The sequence below is a fragment of the Triticum urartu genome, chromosome 4A, assembly GCF_056163025.1.
Source record: "Triticum urartu cultivar PI428250 chromosome 4A, HENAU_Tu73, whole genome shotgun sequence".
In the NCBI taxonomy this organism is placed as follows: Eukaryota; Viridiplantae; Streptophyta; class Magnoliopsida; order Poales; family Poaceae; genus Triticum; species Triticum urartu.
The window spans coordinates 10,156,889-10,177,223 of record NC_141876.1 but is presented as its reverse complement, the minus strand read 5'-3'; the positions used below and the strand labels follow the sequence as shown (position 1 = coordinate 10,177,223).

The window sequence follows — 20,335 nt, the reverse complement described above, 5'->3', positions numbered from 1 at the left end:
AACCATGACGATGACAGCGGCGTTGAGCTATCTACATACTTTTCGTCCGGTTTGGTGGCTTGGTTTGGTTTCCATCACACTCGCTCGAAAACACACACCCGCACACACCCATGCAGATGCAGAAAAGGAAGAGTCTCCTCGTTCAGCATGAATCTTTTCTACTCCCTCCGTTTCTAAATATAAGTTTTTTTAGAGATTTCAAATGAAGTACACACATACGCATGTATGTAGACATATTTTAGAGGGTAGATTCACTCATTTTGTTTCGTATGTAGCCATTTGTTAAAATCTCTAAAAAGACCTATATTTAGGAACGGTGGGAGTACTATGCAAAATGCATTGGAAGGAAGAGGGTGGTTGGTAGGTGCCCCCACTTGCAGGCTGTGGGGCCCACCGTCTGAGCAGGAAAGGTGGGCATGGTAGGTGCTCCTACCTCCGGGGGTTGGTGGACGAGATACGCGTGCCCGCTGCCGTCTGCGGTTGCAATCACATTCAGGCCAAGTAGTCCCGTGCTTGCAAAGATCACTACCGCCATTCATACTGTTTGGACCTTTACTGGGCGAAGATAGTTGACTGGTGATGTGATCGGCACAAGCATCAGCGAGACAGCGGCCGGCTTTCTGTTAATGTTAAGGAAACGAGTGGCCAGCTCCTCCTCCCATGTCACCTTTTTTTTTCCACAAAGAAATAAAGAAAGGAAAAAATAGTACTTCACCAGCAGCTGCAACTGTGTTTGGTGGAAGAATCTTGGGAATCTTTCCTTCCGGCGCACCAATCACCCTTGCAACACAAGTCAATGGCGTGGTGAGCCGTTGTTTTAAGGTTCAGGGCTGCTACCACTAACTAAATCGTCTCGGGTGATGGGGATGGTCTTTCGCCTGGTTAATCGGGAAACGGATCCTCTAACGTACGACCACACCCTACCGTTGGCCCATTGACGTGTGGGGCCAGGCCCACATGGTAGTGGGCTAACGAGACGTCAGGGGGGCGCGTCCGGTTTAACGGTATTGGCCCCATCTTCGGCCCACCGGGCTGATTTCTTCTTCAGAAACTTCTCAACCTACCACACCTCTGATCGCCGCTACGGACGGGCTTGGCGTCGGTCTCATAAGAGAAGGCGCGGATGTGTGAGGAGGAGAAGGATCATTGTTATTATGCATTGTCGGCCCCGCAGGAGGATCCTGCCCTGGATGAGCACCCGGATTGAAATTCTAAAACACACTATTGTGTGGGATATCCACGGCTACGTGTTGATCCCGCGTGACAAGGAGGAGACCTCGCTCATGCACCTCATATCAACGACAAGGTGTGGGCGACGGGGGTGTCTATGGCCTCAGAAACCACCCCTAGGAGAAGAGACCTCATCTTAGTTTTAGTTAAGATTAGTTTAAATTTAGGTTAAACTTGTTTAATTTCATCCTTTTGGTTTTAATATATATCAAACTTCATTTAATTATTCGCTTCAATTTCGTCCGTGTTTGAGCCGCGGTCCGTTTCAAATAGCCCGGACATCTTGTGTCCACGATTGGATGGCCGGCTAACATGTCCCTTTCCAACTCAAAAAAACAGGGCCCTTCCCAAGATGAAGAAAAAACCCAGCTCCTGGAGCAGTTCACCAGCAAACTGTACTAGTACTCATGCAGCCATGCTGTACTACATACATCATCATAAGTTCATAGCTACCACATGTTGGAGCTGACAACTTGACCAAACCCTAGCAAGAGCCAATGAAAATTAAGCTTAAGGAAGCTTCATGTCTGATTAGGTTAAGCAAAAAACGATCTCTAGATTAATAAGAAAGAAAAAGAAGGCTCCTAGGCTCATGGGGGGTGATGGCTGGCTGCTGGGACATTAAATACAGGCTATAAACATGTATGTATACAGCTATTGCTCTATGAGACTCCATTTCCATTGGTGAAAAATGTTGTCAAGATATCAGCAGGGGCTGTGGGGAAGCCTGGGGAGAGGTTAGTGACTGGAGAGACAGCTCAACAACCGAAAGATCACTCTTGCTCCCCTTCATCGCCGGTTAGCCCCTCGTCGTCGTCATCGTCAGTGTCTTCGTCTTCGTACTCATCGCCATCACTGCCATCTGTGGAGCCGAAAATCGCTTCCTTGGCTGCGGTAGAATCGCCAAAGCTGTTTTGTCCAGGCTGCTGCAGATGCTGCGCCGAGCTGGGTGCGCTAGCTGGTGCTAGTGAGGAGAGTGGCCTGGGGGCTAATGGTTTCAGCTGATTTGGAAGGCTTTCCCCAGGCCTGATGTGGATGGCATCTTTCGACTGTGCTGCTTTTATGATTGAAGCTGCATCAGATGGAGATGCAATGCGCGCCCCCGCCGCGATGGCTGCAGCCCTTATAGAAGAGTTGTCAGCAGTAGTTGCCCGTGAATCGGTGTTTTCTGCCAGTGTTTTTGCCTCTGAGTGTGTGGCAGGCACTTGGGCAGAAGATTGACATTGGCGAAGATCAAATGATGCATTGCCATTATTCATCATGCCGCCGGAGTTTGTAGAATTCATCCCAGCTGCATCAGCAGTAAAATCATATCAAAATGACCGTGTTAAGTAAAACAACCGGCAAAGGAGACAAGGGTTATTCAGGAAACTTGTGCACATAATAGCATATATAAACAGAATTGCAGCCAGATGTCTGGAACAATTTATAGATTTTCATAGCAACGTAAAATCATGGCAATACATACATACCAGTAGACATCTTGTTCTTGTCCATGGAGGGCAGGCAGAATCCAATTGGAACGGTCACAAGCTGTGGTGAAGCAGTAGAATTTACGCTGCTTCCCTTGTTTCCATTAGCTTGGGACAGTTCATGACTCTGCACATGTCATCAAGATTTATTACAGTCAGAGCCTTGAAGCTAGAGTTGAAGAGTTCGAGATAAATGAAATGAAGAGCACTCTGTAATTTAGCAAGAAAATCAAAGCTAAGCATAGGCACTGTTTAAAAAGATCTACCACATGAGCTACAATGCTACACTAATAGGTACGCTAATGTTTATGAGACAGTCTAGTGCTGTCTCTCTAACTAGTCACAACCTTAAGCCAATTAGAGATAAGATCTAGGATTTCTCACTTTTGGGTTGTTAAGCCTCTATATAAAGAGGATCCTATATGATGAACAAAGAAAGCAAGAAACAGCATAGTCCTTATATCTTGCACCTCCCCTACTCGCTCCAAAACCTAGTACACAACAGGAGATGACCAAACATATAACAGCTGTTGCATGGCACAACCAAAATACACACATACAACTGTTGACATAATGGACAACACAATAGGAGATTAGATATCAAGAAAACAAGACTATAGCTAAGTAGGTAACACCCTTTTAAGACATACAAAGGGATAAGCAGCAAGCAGCATTTCTGACAGAGGCCTATTTGAAAATATTATGACTGGAATCTTCGTTCTTGGTTATGGTTCTTAGGCTAACCACATAAGATCTATTTCCTAAATACTACTGTGGCTATGAGTCAAACACTTGGCTAACTTCAACTAGCTTTGATACAGAACAAACATTCCTTGAATTTGTCAGTGCCTTGTTAACGATTCAGTCAGAGCACCTTCGAGAAATAACAGGCTTACAGCATTACAAAACAAAAGGGAATTACTTCCAAGCTTCTAAATAGCGGTCGATATTTTGGTACTGGTAGCCTGCTGATACCAATTCAATATACAAGTAACTGTACCCCCACACATATTGGCCATATAGCCCAATGGTTGATATTGTGGCCACTAGCCAGTACAACCCCACATGTAGATGATATAGAATTAAACATGTGTGTCTAATTATTTATCAAATTAATGTATCACAAAGAAATGGAACTAATGCAGATTTGTGTAAAGATACATACACAATGCAGTTCCTTCTATTATTATAACAGAAGGTACACCGTATATGTCTAATGATTTCTTATGCCATTCAGTAATTAACTAGTATTTTGCTTCTGAAGCAGAACTATCAGAAACTTATAATTACATGCTTGTTCAATGATGAGTATTCTGCATTGTATTTATTGTAGAAAGGAATGGCATGTACATGAATAATTAAAAGTGAACAGTGTTTCCCCAGTACAACTGATATCGCTCAGTATTCCAGACCCTTGCCAAACCCAGTCTGATATGAACTGGATATCCACTATTTAGAAGCTTAATTACACATGAGCACACTAAACGTGTACTAAGTGATCTAAATTATTGGTTCTCCCCCACAATCAATCGTGCTATTTATCCATGCCACATCAGCGCATATCCTTATTTCACACCATTATGAAATGTTGGCCAACAAGCGAGAACATGAGATCATCATTCTAGATAAATCTGAACATGGACAGGCCTCTATTCAAATAATTAAGCAGGAAGCTAATAATACTGAAACCAGCTCATCCTATAAGCAGTCCTGATCAGATAGCCTTACAGGAGCAACAAAACCAGCAATTGTATTTGTATACAAAAGTAAACTGTAATGAATATTTCAACACTGCTTTGCAACTGAACATAATCACTTCATTTTTCTTTAGCTGCCTACTGAAGTGCTGAACAATGGAAGGAAATTAGGTAGGTGTTTCTTCCTGTGGACAGCACTCAAGTACAACCAAAGCAGTTAAGCAGATTTTGAATCATGCCATACTCAAATCAAACTAGCAATATTTATTTTACTTATTTGTATTTCCTAATGCAGTGATAGCATGAAATTAATGATGTGGTTATCTTCTTTAATTATACATGTGAAGTACAAAATTTTGTATTGACTCTTTCAAAGCACCTACACTAGCCAGCTGAGGAAACAATGCAGGAAAATTTATAGTAAAGATTATATGTTTATGAGCCAGATGAAGAATGGATAATAATTGAACTTCACCCCACAAGAACATATGTTTATGTACATACATGTAAATTAAAAAAAAACACTGTATGATTATTGCCAAAATTCCTAATATCCAGTCAAGCGGCAAGTTTAGAAGAGGGTAGAAAATAGTGTAAAAAACGCTCTTATATTATGGGACGGAGGGAGTAGCATATATGGTGTTATGTAGGACATGAAAGAAAAAAGATAAACAGAACAGCAACACGAATTATCATAAATCATGCAGCATGCTCAGATGAGATAGACAAAAGAACGGTAACTTAGTGTTCATTCAGAACTCAGAAAAAAAATATAGCAGAAACAGGAGGTGGAGGTGGAGGTGGAGGTTGAGAAACAGGAAAATAGTATTGCTCGCTATGATCTGCTTCTTGCTGGTCTTTCAAAAAATTCAAGTTGATTGATCACAACTATCAGAAAACAAGAAGGGTAATCTGAAAAGAACATTCTTAATGATAGAAAAAAGGCCTCCAAGCAAATAGATAGACAACAATTGTTGTTTGCCTCATTCTCTTATAGTTCATCAAGCATCTATTCTTTAAACTTCCTATACGATGTTCACAATCAAGTGGAGAAGTTTTGCAAGTTTCGTTGCATACATTATACTCCCTCTGTAAACTAATATAAGAGTGTTTAGATCACTATTTGTACTATTCCTTCCATATTTTATAACTGATGATTTAGACACATGTACACATATGAAGAAAATGCACAACATCACTACCATAACCAATTAAATTTGTTCATCTACCAATGACCTGCACTTTTTAGACCAAATAACCAACAAACAAAGTGGGCACCACCTCACTCAATGGAGCACACAATGAACAATTAAAGGATAGTGCAGGAAGATATGAATATGAAACTTTTGGTAGTCAGTATAGTTAATGACCTCGTTAATTTGTGAAGCAACCCCTGAAGATTTAGTTTCTCCTGCTTGCACAACATTTCCTGAAGAAGGTGCTGTTGTTGATGCATCTCGGTCTGAGAATCCATGAAACTTGTCAACAGCTACAGAAGCAGTTGCCATGTTGCCATCGGTTGAGTTATGTGCACCCGATGTTTGCCCATGTTGTGCACAGGAAGAAACAGGAATTGCAGCAACTAGCTGACTAGGCCCTTGTGAACCACCTGATGTACTGGGACCAACAAAGAGGTAATTACTAGGTTGCTGCATATGCATAAACTGATTCGGTGTGGAGTTCTCTCTTGAGTTGTTTGAATTCCTTTTTCTCTTCTTTTGCTGACCAAAACTATCCTGGACTTTTCCAGAACATTCTGGCAGCTGCGCTGTAATTGGCATCACTGCCAATGGTGCTGCTACTTGTCCAATCCCTCTCTTGGCCATATTGACTTTGTTAGCAGCCTCTTGAAGAGCCTGCATCGCCACAATATAAACCTCTGCAGATGATGCTCCTTCTTCAGCATACCTAAGTGCTTCACGACACAAACTGTTGTAGCGCCATGTCTGAGATTGCTCGCCATCCTCGACAGTACTTCTTTGCTCCTCCTTGAGCTCTTTAACTCTAATAACTTCATCAGGTTTCTTGTCCGAGCTTCTATCTGTGGCATTTTTGGTCCATCTTTTCATGATGTACTGAGAAGGAAGCGCAGATACACCTTGTGCACCAAAGACAGTAAGAATATGCCTACAGACAATACCAAGACATTCGAACATCTGACAGGTACATTTTGCAGAACACTCAGAAGAATTGAATTGAACCATACGAGGCTTCTCACTTCCTTGAGATGTGGTCACTTTATACGTGCAAGCCTTACCATCCTGCTCTGCCACTTCCAGAGTAGAAACAGAGGCACCAATCAATTCCTGTTGGAACCTCAAAAACAGTGTCCTTGTGTACAAGTCTGCTCCTTGCTTCTCAATAGGAGATGGTGTCTTGATATCTGGAAGCGAATACTTTGTTTCGAACTCTTCCTTCACCTCCCTCTCATAACAACTGTCAAGAGCTTTTTCGTAGTGCTGAATGAACGACTGTGAATTGGTTTTAGCAGTGATGTGAGACTCAAAAAACGAGCTCCTGCTCATACACCCCTGCCTTGATGGCTCGTCTCCAAAGAACGTATCCCTCAAGTATACCGGGACCCACTGCTGCCGGCAATTGTACATTGAATCAAGCCACTCGTTATGCCCAGACCCAACCTTGGAAATCAATGCCTCCCAATTTGCTTCGAACTCATCAATTGTGTCAGACATGTTGATGCAGTTGACAAGATCATCATAAAGGGACGGGAATGCATTTAAGAAATCTGATAGCTTACACTGGGCTTCATTCAAGATGTGCCACCTGCAGAATCGGTGCCTGGTGTGAGGAAGAACCTTGTGGACAGCTGATTGTATGGCGCCAGCATACTCTGTGGTGAGAGAGACAGGGTGCTGACCAGACATTGCCAAGAGAAGTGTTTCAAAGAGCCAAGCAAACGACGCCTCAGAGTTATCCCTGATGACTGCACACCCAAATAGGACTGGCTGGCAATGGTGATTGACTCCGGTGAATGTGACGAGAGGGAGCTCATACTTGCTTCTTTTGCAGTGGTCGTCCAAGAAAACGGCGTCCCCAAAGTCCTTGTACGCCGTCCTCGCTCTGGCATCGGACCAGAAGACATTCCCCACCGGATGGCCCTCGACGAACTGCATTGCGTAGAAGAAGGCCGGGTCCTCAGCTTGCATGCGCTTGACATAATCCAGGATCACTCTAGTGGCATTTCCGATGCCGTCCCCGATGTAATGGGGAACCACTGCTGGTTGAGGGATGATGCCGGTCTGAGGAACAGGCGGTGTGGGGGGCGGTGGTGGCGGCGCAGGCTCAATGGCGAGGAACATACCTCCATTCCGGCGGACCCCGTAGGAGGAGGAGGAGCGCTGCTTGCCGCACTCGGAGAGCGGCTTGTGCGGGCGCAGGCAGTGCGCCTGGTTCTGCGGGACGAGGGGGTGGTTGTGCGCGGTCTCGAGCTTGGTGATGGCCCACTTGCCGCCGTCCTGCTTCTTGACCCGGATCATGGCCTTGCAGCCGACCCTGGTGACGGCGCGGGTGCGGCGGGCGCCCCGGCCGCCGTCGTCGGCGCCGGCGGGGGCGCCGGGGCTGGAGGCGAGGGCGGCGGCCTGCTCGTGCTTGCCGCGGTAGGTGCGGAAGCCCTCCTTGGCGCACACGAACTGGCGCGACATGATGGAGCCGTCGCGGCGGGAGCGGTGCATCACGCTGATCCGGGTGCTGAACCCGACGCGGTGCGCGTAGAGGTTGTAGAAGGTCCACGCGTCCTCCTCGTCGTCGAACTCCATGCCCTCGAACGGGTCCACCCCGTCGTGCACGCTGGGGCGCGCCGGGTAGGCGGACGCGGGGGCGGGGGCCGAGGCGTCGAGCTCCATCTCCGTCCCGTAGCCGACGCTGTCGTTGTCCCCGTCGCCCATTTCGCTGTCGGGCGTCCCCTGCTCGCTGCTCCCCGCCGCCACCCTCTCCATGGCCGGCCCGCCCGGGGGTGCCCGGAGGCCGCGGCGGCGAGATCAAGCCGCCCCCTTTTCGCGGGCGGGGAGGCGCGGGCGGGGGCGATCGAGCCGCATACGGCGTGGCGAGTCGGGGGAGGTGGAGGGGAAGGTGGAAGGGGAGGGGGGCGGCGGCGGCGGAGGTCCGGCGAGGTGCGAGTGGGGGGGAGGGGGTGTGGGGGAAGAAGAGGGGACGGGAGTGACCGGCTGGGGCGGTCTGGGGTTTGACCGGGGCGGGGGGAGGGTCCGGCTGGCTAGGGTTTGTTCCTGACCCGTCCTCACAGTCCGCTCGGGCTGTGTGGGGTTCGTCCCGTGCGTGGCCCGCCGCGATTCCCTGTACTTTGACGTGCAACTGAGCTGCTGCTGCTGTGTGGGGATGGATGGAGGGAGGGATCATCCGATGGTCAAAAAGCCCCAAAATAGTGCGGCGCCTCTCCTTTTTTCTCCCCTTTTTGTAAAACAGGCAAAACAGACAGAAATAGTGATGTGCTATTCTCCTTGACTATGTTCTTTCCCTTTTGCAAGACACGCTGAGCCTTGCTGCTTTTCCAAACAGACTTTTATTGGAGGAGGCAAAAGGATTCGGTTGTCATGTGTCGACGGTACAGAAAACCGACACGATAGGCGGGCACCGATGCAGGGTCTGAAACAGTTGTTTGATCTTCTGTGGCATGTCATGGGGATTTTAACAAGGCATGTGGTCGTTCGGGCATTTTTCAGCTATGCCACAAAATGAGAATCAGATGCTTGCCTTTCGGGGTACTTTCGAGGTATTGTGAACTTATGGATCTTGGTTTTTTTCTTCACCATTTACTTATGATAGTAAGCAGAAAGGACGTAAGAATGTGAGGGTAAGACTTGATAGAGCAGTTCCGGACAACCGTTGGCGTGGCATATTTGCTGAAAGATTTGCCTAGTTCGTTGATTAAGTAGAGAAGAATTGTCAGTTTAATTAACGATAAACTGGGCAAAATACGTGGCAACCCACTGAGTGGTACACACAGGGCACCACACACGCATCTTTCCCAAGACGGCCTCATCGAGTAAGCGCACAGGCGTCATCGTCATCACCTCTCCCTAAACAGGAGTCATTGTCATCTCTAATCTCCAAGCAGACGACTCTGACGAAGATACATGAAGATATGTGCCCGAACTCATCCACCCACGATGGGGACAGCACAACTCCGAATTTGACGGAGAGCTACAATGGCGAACTAGAGCCACTCTAGATTTTTTTACCACTATAAATAAAATTCCGAGAGTTGCGAAAGAAGCTCCAGACTCTCATTTCAAATGCTCACTTCTAAGAGAGAGTTCCATAGTCATGTGCTGACTTCAAAAGACATTAGGGCATCTCAAGTGGGCTCATCAAATCGGCCTCAAATGTTTGGACTAGATAGCCCGAACACTTTTAGTCATCTAAGGTGGCTCACCAAATCGGGTTGGGTCGGTCCTGATACCCACAAGTATAGGGGATCGCAACAGTTTATGAGGGTAGAGTATTCAACCCAAATTTATTGATTCGATAGAAGGGGAGCCAAAGAATATTTGTAAGTATTAGGAGTTGAGTTGTCAATTCAACCATACCTAGAAACCGAATATTTGCAGTAGAGCGATCAGTAGCACAGTAGTATGGTAATTTGATAGTGATAGCAGCAATAGTAACAACAATGATAACAGTAACAGTAGTAGTTTTGTAGCGATCGTAACAGTAGCGCCAGCAACAGTAGTAACTTAGTAAGAACAATATGTGAAAAGCCCGTAGGCATTGGATCGATGATAACGTTGGATAATATTCATCATATAACAGTCATAACCTAGGGCGACACAGAACTAGCTCCAATTCATCAATATAATGTAGGCATGTATTCCGTAAATAGTCATGCGTGCTTATGAAAAAGAACTTGCATGACATCTTTTGTCCTACCCTCCTGTGGCAGCTGGGTCCATAAGGAAACTAACGGATATTAAGGCCTCCTTTTAATAGAGAACCGGAACAAAGCATTAACACATAGTGAATACATGAACTCCTCAAATTACGGTAATCACCGGAAAGAATCCCAATTATTATCACCTTGGGGGTATGCAGATCATAACACGTAACAGGTGCATATAACTTGCATGGTAGGATCAAGAACACAAATATATTTGTGAAAATATAAACGGTTCATATCTGAAATCATGGCACTCGGGCCCTAGTGAAAAGCATTAGACATAGCAACATCAATCTTAGAACATATAGTGTTGGGGAACGTAGCATGAAATTTCAAAAAAAAAATCCTACGATCACGCAAGATCTATCTAGAAGATGCATAGCAATGAGAGAGGGAGAGTGTGTCCACGTACCCTCGTTGACAGAAAGTGGAAGTGTTAGCTTAACACGGTTGATGTAGTCGAACGTCTTCTCGATTCAACCGATCAAGCACCGAATGTACGACACCTCCAAGTTCTGCACACGTTCAGCTCGATGACGTCCCTCGAACTCTTGATCCAGCAAAGTGTCGAGGGAGAGTTCTGTCACACGACGGCGTGGTGACGGTGATGGTGAAGTGATCCGCGTAGGGCTTCGCCTAAGCACTACGTGAATATGATCGGAGGAGCAAACTATGGAGGGAGGCGCCGCACACGGCTTGGAACAATTGATGTGTGTTTAGAGGCACCCCCTGTCGGTGTCAAAACCGGCGGATCTCGGGTAGGGGGTCCCGAGCTGTGCGTCTAAGGTCGATGGTAACAGGAGACAGGGGACATGATGTTTTACCCAGGTTCGGGCCCTCTTGATGGAGGTAATACCCTATGTCTTGCTTGATTGATCTTGATGAGTATGAGGATTACAAGAGTTGATCTACCACGAGATCGTTGTGGCTAAACCCTAGAAGTCTAGGCTATATGATTGTGATTGTTCTCTACGGACTAAACCCTCCAGTTTATATAGACACCAGAGGGGCCTAGGGTTATACAAAGTCGGTTACAGAGAAAGGAAATAATACATCCGGACGCCTAGCTTGCCTTCCACGCAAAGGAGAGTCCCATCCGGACATGGGAGGAAGTCTTCAATCTTGTATCTTCATGGCCCAACAGTCCGGCCCATGTCACACAGGCCGGACGCCCGAGGACCCCATAATCCAGGACTCCCTCAGTAGCCCCTGAACCAGGCTTCAATGACGAGGTGTCCGGCGCGCGGATTGTCTTTGGCATTGCAAGGTGGGTTCCTCCTCCAAATATTTCAAAGTAGTCCTCGAACACAGAGAACGTGTCCGGCTCTGCAAAAACAGGCTCCATAAAGAGTATAATTTTTAACAAGTCCCATCTACTGACATTTTTGTAGTGAGACGCCACGTCTCCGCCCGGTCATTATTTCAAACCGTTTTTAGCCTCCCATTCCACGTTTCGAGATGCGGTTTTCATTGGCACATATTGTCAAAGCAGAGATCGTGTCCCCTTATTGCAGGATTCTCATCAATACGGGCGTGGGTAGTCCAACCGCGCCGCCTGCACGACCCTTGGGGAATAGGCGAGTTTTAAGGCGAGTGGGGAGGTGCTTGATATTCGCTGCTTTTATTAAGAGATAAGGATTCACCTCTTTCACCCACACCTTCCTTCTCTTCGCCCATCCATTCTCAAGCTCCAGCGTCCAAGCTCACATCTTTTCCGCCTCAAAAAAGCACTCCGGCCATGTCCGGATCCGAAGCGCAGGGCAAGTGGATGGCCTCCTCCGTCACAGAGAAGGACATTACGAAGCTTCGGGAGGCGGGGTACTTGGCCCCGGAAATCGCCCACCGGCTTCCGCCCAAGGGGCAGATCGTCCCCACCCCAGAACCTCATGAGAGGGTGGTACTCATCCCCCACTTCGTCCGTGGGCTGGGATTTCCTCTCCACCCATTCATCCACGGACTCATGTTTTACTACGGGCTAGATTTCCATGATCTGGCCCCAAATTCTTTCGTCAACATCTCGGTATTCATTGTCGTGTGTAAGGCCTTCCTCCGCATCCCACCTCACTTCAGCCTGTGGCTGAAGACCTTCAACGTGAAACCGAAGGTGGTGGGCGGTCAACACGCAGAGTGCGGAGGCACAATGGTGAGCAAGATGTCCAACGCCCAAAGGTACCTTTGTGGAGACCATCAAGGGGTGGCAGAAGCAGTGGTTCTATGTCACAGAGCCCCGCGACACCACCTGGGCCGCGACTCCCGAATTCAAATCTGGGGCCCCAATGCGTCTTACCTCCTGGCAAGAGAAGGGCCTAGACTGGGCATCATCGGATGAGCTGGTTGTGCTGCAAATGCGCATCAAGAGCATGGTGGACAAGAACATCAAGCTCGTCAATGTGATCCAGGCGATGCTTTTTCGCCGGATACTTCCTTGCCAGAGGCGGACTTGCAATTTATGGGAGTTCGATCCGGCCAAGCACCAGACCCTTCAACAGTTCTTCGGCGCTACTCACGAAGACATCTGGAGCTTTTTAAGGCCAATGAAACGTGGCCGAAGATGACCGAGGACCGTGGGTACAACCTGGCCCATCCCGCCAGTCCGGTAAATTTCTGTATTTTGAGATGTATCCTTCACCTGTATATTCAAGGAAGATGTCTAAGCTTCCCTATCTATCTTTCCAGGTCTGGACAAAGAAGGTGGAGCGGATCCAGTGTCCGTCTCCGCTGCCCGAAAACCCAGCAATCCCACTTCCAACGAAGATGCTGGTTCCGACGCCTTACCAGGTGCCGGAGAAGAAGGGCAAGAAGAAGGCCAAGGAGACCCGAAGTGGCCTCCGCCGCAAAGGCACTTCGGACGTGACGTCCGAAGACGCTGAAACCCATTCCTCCCCCACTGCCGAAGACGACGAGGAGGAGGAGGAAAGCAACTTTCCCCCCGAGGGAGAAGGAAGAAAAGGCTGGCCTCCATGGATCTGGAGGCAGAGGCGCCCAAGAAGGGGAGGGTCCCCCTCGAGGACAACTCCGCGTTGGATACAGACATCAGCTCCGAGTGGCGTCCCAGGGAGAAGCCCTTGTCCAAATCATAAGTAATCAAAAGCACTTATGAACACATATATCCAACTTCTTTATTTCGTGGTTTTAATGTGTCGAATCATGCGCTGCAGCCGGGCTCACGCCTGCCCCCAGCGATCCTCATCTTCGGGGAACTCGCTGGATCCAAAGGTGATGGACAACGGGTCACTTTCGGAGGCCTCCTCTCCCAACGCCACGGACGACACTGAGGTGTTGTCCCGAAGGACCTTCCCAGGCCAGGGAGAGGAACAGGAGGCCGTCAAAGCGGCGCTAGAAGGTGAGACCTCGGTTGCCACACACACGGGTGAAAGGATCGATGGCCGTCAGGGCGGCGCTAGAAGGTGAGACCTCGGTTGCCAGACACACGGGTGAAAGGATTGATATGGTTGACTAGAGGGGGGTGAATAGGCAACTACCAAATTTTTACTTTTCTTTACCAAATTAAACTTTGCATCAAAGTAGGTTGTCTAGATGTGCAACTAGGTGAGCAACCTATATGATGCAATGACAACAAGCATACAAGCAAGCAAGGGAAGAAACACTAAAGAGCTTGCACAAGTAAAGGTAAGAGATAACCAAGAGTGGATCCGATGAAGACGAGGATGTGTTACCGAAGTTCCTTCCTTTTGAGGGGAAGTACGTCTCCGTTGGAGCGGTGTGGAGCCACAATGCTCCCCAAGAAGCCACTAGGGCCACCGTATTCTCCTCACGCCCTCACACAATGCGAGATGCCGTGATTCCACTATTGGTGCCCTTGAAGGCGGCGACCGAACCTTTACAAACAAGGTTGGGGCAATCTCCACAACTTAATCGGAGGCTCCCAACAAGACCATGAAGCTTCACCACAATGGACTATGGCTCCGTGGTGACCTCAACCGTCTAGGGTGCTCAAACACCCAAGAGTAACAAGATCCGCTAGGGATGAGTTGGGGAATCGAAAATCCCTTGGTGGAAGTGTAGATCGGGGCCTTCTCAACCACTCCCGAGCAAATCAACAAGTTTGATTGGCTAGAGAGATAGATCGGGCGAAAATGGAGCTTGAAGCATTTAATGGAGCTTGGGGGAGGAAGAGGTAAGTGAGAGAGAAGAAGGGGACTCCCTTTTATAGTGGGGGCAACAATCCCGTTGCCCCCCACCAACCAGCCCCGCACAGGGCGGTACTACCGCTGAGAGGGGGCGGTACTACCGCCAGGACAGCGGTACTGCCGCGCCAGCTAGTGGTACTGCCGCGCTGAGGAGACTAGTAGGGAAAGGACCCAAATGCGGTACTACCGCGGTGGTAGGGGCGGTACTACCGCTCCTGGAATAGTACTACCGCCTCTACAACCGTAACTAGTGCCGCAAAACCCAACACGAGAAAAAGACCTTTCGAATCGAGGCGGTAGGAGCCAGACTGCCCAGCGGTACTACGACAGTGGGGTCACGGGCGGTACTACCGCTGTGGAGCGGTACTGCCGCTTGTGACCCTTCGGCCGTACTACCGCAGGCAGTGCGGTACTATCGCTGGGGCGCGCGCGAGAGAGAGAGAGAATCTCTCAAAGATGCTGAGGACAAGGCGGAGGTGCCAGGCCCCCAGCGGTACTACTGCTGTGGAGCCACGGGCGGTACTACCGCTGTGGAGCGTACTGCCACTTGGCTCCTCAGCGGTACTACCGCTGGGTTGCGCGGTACTACCGCTTGGACCCAGACAGGACAAGGAAGAGAGGAGAGATCTCTTCAATGGAAAGGAGATGCTTGGAGGGTGAGAAGCTGATGTGTACGTGATGATTCCACCCATGCAATACCCCAGCGGACCCCCTCTTGATAGTACGGTGCCCTCTACGCAACTAGTCCACCGAGAAAGAAACGAAAGAGCTACACCGTCTTGAAATACACTCCGAGGGGAAGAAAGTGTCTCGTGCCAAGGGAGAATCTGTGAATTATTCAAAGCACAAGATTAGTCCGCAAACATGTTGTCATCAATCACCAAAACTACCTTGAGAGAGATATGCCGTAACAATCTCCCCCTTTTTGGTGGATTGATGACAACTAGGGATTTGCGCAAGGAAAAGAAATAAAACGAAGAAAACTAAGAACTACAAAATATAGACGGGCTCCCCCAGAATGTGTGCACCAAGATATGGTACGACACACGCATTCGGATCAACACTCCCTCTATATTTTATAGTCCAACAATACTAAGCACAAGATATATGAGAGAAGAGAATAAACAGGACAAGCATGCATCTCATAATAAACTACAGTACTCTGAAAAGACATAAGTAATAAGGTAGCGATAGGGAGCATATGTCTCACACCATATGTCTAGAACTTAGGTCTCACACCAAACCAAACCAAATAAAGACACCGAGAGAACACACAAGAAACCACAAGACGACTCAACGACTCAAAGCACGACAATAACACAAATCCCTACACTCTCTCCCCCTTTGGCAGCGAGACACCAAAAAGGGCAAAGAGTGACGCTACGACTCCGGGTGATGGGAAGAAGACGATCTCGAACATCACATCTCTGCATCTTCATCGTGGGTCGAAAACTGTTCGGCATCGGAGTCGGTCCAATGGCAATTCTGATGAATCCAGTCCTCCTATTCAGTGATCTGACCCTCAGACCCACTGGCAACTGTTGCTCCCATCTGACGCATGAGCTCCTTGTGGCGCGTCCTGGCATGCTTCTCCGCCACATGAGTCATGTACTGACCATGAGACTCCATGCAGAAAAGCTTCTTCATCTTGCGCTTAAGCTTCTGTGCCCACGACGGTTCTGTACTAGAGGGGCCAAAGTCCTCCTCATGATCATCAGTAGCAGCCCCACCCTCAGTCCCCATGGCAGCAGCAGCTGGACCCCTTGTGGCAGCAGTAGCAGATGGACCCCCTGTGTGAGGCGTTGTCCAATTGTCCTTCTTCCTCAGACGCTTGATCTCATGAGAAACGAAGTCTCCAGTTTCTAGCAACACTCTGGGATAAGTCTGTGCCCAGGCCCTCTCAATGAGCCTCATGATGAATGGGCCATATATAGGGCACTTGTGCTCAGACACGGCAGAGAGAAGTTCAGACCACATGACATGAGAAATATCCAGGCTCTCTCCAGTGCTTGCTTCCTTCTCATGCTGACAGAAAAGGAGCATGTCCACGAGGTAAGAGTGGACCATATCCAGATTCCTGATCCGAGGGAAGAGAGTCTCACGGAAGATGCGATGAAGAATGTCCAGATATGGAGACAACTCATAGGTCTTCTTCTCAGTTACTGGGTGAACTTTCATAGTGCAGTAGGGCCAAAGGGCTTGCTTGTGGGTGGACGTAGCGTTGCGGTGAGGGCGGAAACCGACAGGAGTCTCAAGCCCGTGATCCACCACATCAAGTAACTCCATGAATGCCTTCCACTTGACCGAAATCAGCTTGCCATTGGTCATCCATGTCAGAGTCCTCTCGAAATCCGTCCCAAGACGGACGGTGGTATAGAATTGAGCCACTAAATCTGCATCGAAATCCTTGTTGAATTGCATGATCCTGAGAATGTTCAGCTGAGTGCACATCTGAAGGGCTTCGCCAAAGTACTCTGGGTCCTTCTCCATAGCATCAGTGTCAATGGAGCGAACATCAACAAAAAGATTCTTCTTGGCCTTGATCACATCAAAGTAGATGGCAAACTGAAAACGGTTCCAGAACGGGCGATTGACCAAAGTGGGTTCTTGGTCCACCGCATAGGGGTTGCGGCGACGCTTCTCCCAAAACTCCTTGTTGGTCATCTCAGTCACAGTCTTCCCCTTTGGCTTGTTGGCGGATCACTTCAATTGCTAAGGAGGTGGAGGAACACTTGCAGATGCACTTGTTGGAGGCAGTTGGGTGCTCGAGGAACCACCGGCTGGCTCTGAGGTGCGGTAGCACGCCCAGGGTTGATACGACGACCTTGTTGCTCGGAATGGTCATCACCTGGAGCCAAACACAAGAACACGCAAAACAACCAGAAAGAACGAGCATAAGCCAACGAACTCAACAAAAATGATCAAGGTAAGGCAGGAAAATGATGGAATTTGGCATGCAGCGGTAGTACCGTGACATGCCCGCGGTAGTACCGCCCCAAGCGGTAGTACCGCCCCAAAGGGAGCGGTAGTACCGCTCTAGGTCAAGCGGTAGTACCGCTCCAAAGAGAGCGGTAGTACTGCTCGAGGCGGAGAAACAGCAGTTTCCTACAGCACGAGGCGGTGAAACAGCGGTTTCCTACTACCGTGGTCAGATCCGGCACTACCGGCCTACCAAATTCAAAAATAATCCTACCAAACTCTAATCGAGATAGTCTAGTTGCCTTCTCCAACCAACTCAAGCCTAGATTTAGCCAAAAATCTAGAGATGCAACCACCATTGCCCCTAAGAAACAAGATCTGAAAATGAGACAAAACGAAAGAAGGAACGAGGGCAATACCGGCATCCATGGCAAGAGAATGAGGTGGGGATCGACTCCACCAAAGGAAATGGAGAGGAACGCCCCGGAGACGGAGATCCGCCGGAGCCCTCCCGCGGCGAGAGGAGGTTGGAGAGAGGAAGAGAAAAGAGGGGGCGAAGTGAATGGGTATGGGGGAGAAGAAACCTCCCCCTGCCCCGACTTAACCCCTTGGTCCCGTCCCTCAGTGGTAGTACCGTGCTGGGGGGGCGGTAGTACCGCTTACCAGCGGTAGTACCGCTTACGAGCGGTAGTACCGCGCACCACCTGCGGTAGTACCGCCCAGCACGCCACGGCAACTAAACAAACAAGGCTTTTGCTCGACGGAAGGACAAAAACGGCAAGAGAAAGAGCACACCAGCAAACGACCAAGACACACCTCTTTAAAAGAGAGCGGTGGCCGAGGCCACCTATGTTTGAGTCAAAAGGTATGGCGCCACGAAGATTTTAACCTTGGGGCCATGACCAAAACTCGTCTTTGAAGCACAAGTACCATCAACAATGGCTAAAGTGAAAGACTTGATCAATTTATGCATAATGGGGGGAGAGAGAGTTCATTGAGAGAACAACACTCCCCCTATGTCCATGCCTACACCTAAACTAGACAACAAAATGAGCGTGGTGGGGTGTGCAAGGGTTCAAGCCACATTGCTCAAATCAATGATATTTAGCTCATGCCTTAACTCGCTAAATCTTACTTCATCCAAGGACTTCGTGAAAATATCTGCAAGGTTGTCATGAGTGTTGACATAGTTGAGCTCGATCTCTCCTCGCCTAATGTGATCCCGGATGAAGTGATATCGAATCTCAATATGCTTCATCTTGAAGTGTTGCACCGGGTTGAGGGAGATCTTAAGGGCACTTTGATTGTCACACCAAAGAGGCACTTTGTCACAAGTGACACCGTAATCCTTTAAAGTTTGCCTCATCCATAGGAGTTGTGCACAACAACTACCGGCGGCAACATACTCTACCTCAGTGGACGAGAGAGACACACAACTTTGCTTTTTGGAAGACCAACTTACCAAAGAGCAACCAAGGAATTGGCACCCTCCGGAAGTGGACTTCCTATCCACTTTGTCTCCCGCCCAATCGGAATCCGAGTACCCTACAAGCTTGAAGTTTGATCCTCTTGGGTACCATAAGCCAAAGTTTGGGGTATGAGCCAAATATCGAAAGATTCGTTTGACCGCCACATAGTGACTTTCCTTAGGTGCGGCTTGAAACCGTGCACAAATTCCCACACTCAACATAATGTCCGGTCTAGATGCACAAAGGTAAAGCAAGGATCCAATCATGGAGCGATATACCTTTTGATCCACCACTTTACCATTGGGATCTAAGTCAAGTTGGCACTTGGTGGGCATTGGAGTGGAGGCCGGCTTGACGTCACTTAGCTTGAATCTCTTGAGCATGTATTGAGTGTATTTGGATTGATTGATGAAGGTTCCTTCTCTTCTTTGCTTCACTTCGAACCCTAGAAAGAACTTCAACTCTCCCATGGAGGACATCTCGAACTTTGAGGTCATGAGAGCGGCAAATTCCTCATTGAAAGATTTGTTAGGGGAACCAAAGATAATATCATCAACATATAATTGGCACACAAACAACTCCCCTTTGACCTTCTTAGTAAAAAGAGTGGTGTCGATTAGCCCAACTTCAAAACCACGGTCTTGTAGCAACTCGGTAAGGTGGTCATACCACGCACGTGGGGCTTGTTTAAGGCCATAGAGTGCCTTATCGAGTTGATACACATGATCGGGAAAGTAGGGATCCTTGAACCCGGGGGGTTGCTTGACGTAAACCAATTCATTAATAGGACCATTAAGAAAAGCACTCTTCACATCCATTTGTTGTAACTTAAAGTTATGATGAGAAGTATATGCAATCAACATGCGAATGGATTCAAGACGAGCAACGGGAGCAAAGGTTTCACCGTAGTCGATACCCTCGACTTGGGAGTAGCCTTGTGCTACCAAACGAGCCTTGTTGTGAATGATAATCCCATGGGCATCTTGCTTGTTTTTAAATATCCACTTGGTTCCTATGACATTGTGATTCCCAATCGGTCTTAGCACCAATCTCCACACTTTGTTGCGCTCGAAGTTATTGAGTTCTTCATGCATGGCATTGAGCCAATCCGGATCTTCTAGCGCTTCATAGACCTTGTGGGGTTCCACACAAGAGACAAACACGTGATGCTCACAATAATTTGCTAATTGTCTACGAGTGCTTACCCCCTTTCTTAAGCTTCCAAGCACATTCGTCATGAGATGATCCTTGGTGGAGAGCTTGGAAGCAACCTTGGCGGCACGACGCTCTAATTCCTCCTCGGGGGTGAGACGAGGAGTGGTCACTTGATCATCTTGAGTGTCGTCTTGGACTTGTTCTTGTTCTTGAACTTGCTCGGAGGAGAGAACTTGACCTTGGGCATCACTTGATGTGTCAACACCGTCTTGAGCGTGATCTTGCCCTTGGTCATGTTCTTGAGGATGAGGGCCTTCATGTTGTTCTTCGG

At 48.3% G+C, this 20,335-nt stretch overlaps 1 protein-coding gene across 1 annotated transcript; it reads right to left on the bottom strand.

Annotated features, from left to right (window-relative positions):
* Positions 1 to 1,583: 1,583 nt before the first annotated feature.
* On the bottom strand, positions 1,584 to 8,579 carry LOC125550201 (protein FAR1-RELATED SEQUENCE 5). The gene is made up of 3 exons (XM_048713143.2): positions 5,770 to 8,579; positions 2,703 to 2,829; positions 1,584 to 2,521 (listed from the first exon to the last, which is right to left on the bottom strand). Exons 1-3 carry the CDS (start codon positions 8,353 to 8,355, stop codon positions 2,004 to 2,006), a joined length of 3,231 nt encoding a protein of 1,076 aa, XP_048569100.2. The 5' UTR covers positions 8,356 to 8,579; the 3' UTR covers positions 1,584 to 2,003.
* Positions 8,580 to 20,335: the final 11,756 nt, after the last annotated feature.